General features: G+C 62.0%; 1 protein-coding gene and 1 long non-coding RNA gene across 2 annotated transcripts in view; one reads left to right on the plus strand and one right to left on the minus strand.

Moving 5' to 3' along the window:
* Window positions 1-1676, plus strand: part of LOC114486493 (uncharacterized) — an 8155-nt gene extending 6479 nt beyond the window's left edge. Inside the window, exon 5 of the long non-coding RNA XR_003680352.2 lies at window positions 1590-1676. This is a non-coding gene — a long non-coding RNA (uncharacterized lncRNA). The remainder of the gene's footprint in view (window positions 1-1589) is intronic.
* The window catches only part of LOC114486491 (keratin, type II cytoskeletal 80), a 4652-nt gene extending 2285 nt beyond the window's left edge, over window positions 1-2367 (minus strand). The window contains exons 1-4 of the mRNA XM_055085623.1: window positions 2235-2367; window positions 1611-1736; window positions 761-981; window positions 208-263 (exon numbers count right to left, since the gene is read on the minus strand). Of these exons, the coding sequence (XP_054941598.1) occupies window positions 208-263; window positions 761-981; window positions 1611-1736; window positions 2235-2348 (517 nt within the window). The 5' untranslated portion in view covers window positions 2349-2367. The remainder of the gene's footprint in view (window positions 1-207; window positions 264-760; window positions 982-1610; window positions 1737-2234) is intronic.

Below are 2367 nucleotides of genomic sequence, written 5' to 3' on the forward strand. Positions count from 1 at the left end.
GGCCATGGCTCACGGGCCCAGCCGCTCCGCGGCATGTGGGATCTTCCCGGACCAGGGCACGAGCCCGTGTCCCCTGCATCGGCAGGCGGACTCTCAACCACTGCGCCACCAGGGAAGCCCTGGGAGCCATTTAATATGATGCCTTTAGGGCCACGATCCCCCCACTGTCCACCTCCCACCATGGGTTCTTGGGGCAAGCGGGCTCACCAGTTCTACATCTGGACTGCATAGAGCTGATCACAGTGGCTGAGGGCAAGTCCATCCTGGGGGAGGAGGAAATGGTGGGATGTGAAGGGAGCCTGTGGCTTAAGCTCCCCTGGGATTGGGGGCCTGGGGACTGGCATGTGGAGGGCAGTTCTTGGCTGTCACTCCCAGCTCTGGGCTGCCCTTTTGTGTGACCCTGGCTAGCCAGCTTGTCCTCTCTGGGCTCTGTCCCCTTTCCCCTGCATGAATGGCTGTCATTTACTGAGCACTAATTTGTGACAGGCATTTGCATGCAGGATCGTATTAATCCTCCGCGCCACAGGCGAGCCATGCTTATGATCGGTCCATTTTCCAGATGGGAAAGCTGAGAATTTAATGAACTGGACCGAGGTACCAGTTTGTTTCAGTGGCTGAGCCAGGACATGAATCCAGGCCTGTCAGGCTCATAGAATCATGCTGCGGGCGGGGAGGGGGGCGGAGAGGGCTGGCCTTCTGTGGGGCTGCTCCTCCAGTCCTCCCCGCCTCCCAGCCCCACCCTACTGGCCCAGCTCCTCACCAACTCTCCTCGCCCTCCACCAGCTTGCGGTAGGTGGCAATCTCGATGTCTAGGGCCAGCTTGGTATTCATCAGCTCCTGGTAATCGCGCAGCTGCCGCGCCATGTCCTTCTTGGCCTGCTGCAGGGCGTCCTCCAGCTGGGCCAGCTTAGCCTTGGCGTCCTGGAAGGCCAACTCACCCTGGTTCTCGGATGCCTTGATGTTCTCCTCCAGTTTCAGGCACTGCAGCCAGGAGGACAGAGGGAAGGGGTCAGTGAGCAAGGTGGGGGAGAGAGACGAGGCCAGGGCCAGGAGCCCACCTCTGTCCTTGGTGGGGGTGTGCATGGGGAGGGAGGACTCAGCACGGCATTCCTGAGCGTGGTAGTGGGTCGCCTTGCAGCAAGAGGGCATTCAGTTAGACCTAAGGAGACACTTTCCCAAGGCTACCAAAGGGGGAATTACAACAGGCCCCCAGAGGAGCCTGTCTCAACTGTCCTTAAAGGATGGCACTTCTCTGGCCGGAAGCTGGGGCTTAGGCCTCCCCTCTCTTCTCTCCTAGTAGTTAGTGGGAGGCCTGGAGGGAGGCGGTGGGCTCTGGGTGTATGTGGCGGGGCCCACCAGCGTGCCAACGGCCCCGGCCAGTTTACAGAGCACTTCTACCTGCAAGGCTCATGTGATCTGCAGAGCCATCTTAGGAGGACAGATGAGGAAACCGCGGCCCAGGGATGCTAAGTGACTTGCCCAGGGTCACTCAGCCAGGGCTTGCTTGGACTCAGCATGTGTGAGTGTGTGTGCGTGTGTGAGACTGGGCAAGAGTGTGTGTCCCACGCTCCTCCCTGCTCCACCCCCAGGTGGGTACTTCAGATGCTCACGTGGCTCTTGATGGAGAGGATCTGGGATCGGAGCTTCTGGATGTGCACATTGAGGTCAGCGATCTCGCCGCGGCTTCTCTGGAGGCTGTTCCCAGACTCGGCTGAGCAGGCAGCCCGCTCTCCCAGCTGGAGGCCATGGAGGAGGCGGCAGTGAGGGGCCACTCACTGTGTCCCCCCGGCACCCTCTCCCCTGGCCCCTTCTTCTTCCTCACCCCGGCGCCACCTCCTTCTCTGTGGCCCACCACTCCCCGGCCAGCCTCCCCCTCCTCCCCGCACCATGTCCGTCTCTGGATGGTCTCTCCTGGCTGCCCTAGACTGAGCCCCACGTGCCGTGCCCACACCTGGCCTGACATTGCTGGCTGGCAGCACAACCGTGAGCCTCTGAAGAGTGCAGACTGTGGGCTTCCCCCTGTCCCCATCACCCCTGGGGCCGGGCACAGCGCTGGACTCTCACATTCTCCTTCCTGCCTGTGAACTCACTGCTGTGGGCTCCGTCCCCCCTGTGTTTCCCCATTCCCCTCTCCCAGAGTCTCAGCACGCAGAGCTGCAGGTGGCCTCAGCCATCGCTGCTGCAGCCCGTTCTGCCCTGGCTGCCCTCCCCCAGCCTGCTCGTGAGCCCCGCACCTGGCTCCGGGAGTACGCCTTGGCCTCTTCCAGGCTGCGAGCCACGACGGCGTTATACTGGGCCATCACCTCCTCCACGATGCTGCTCAGGTCAATGTGGCAGCGGCTGTCCATACTCACGGTCACCGACACA

This window comes from Physeter macrocephalus, chromosome 6, assembly GCF_002837175.3.
Source record: "Physeter macrocephalus isolate SW-GA chromosome 6, ASM283717v5, whole genome shotgun sequence".
Lineage (NCBI taxonomy): Eukaryota > Metazoa > Chordata > Mammalia > Artiodactyla > Physeteridae > Physeter > Physeter macrocephalus.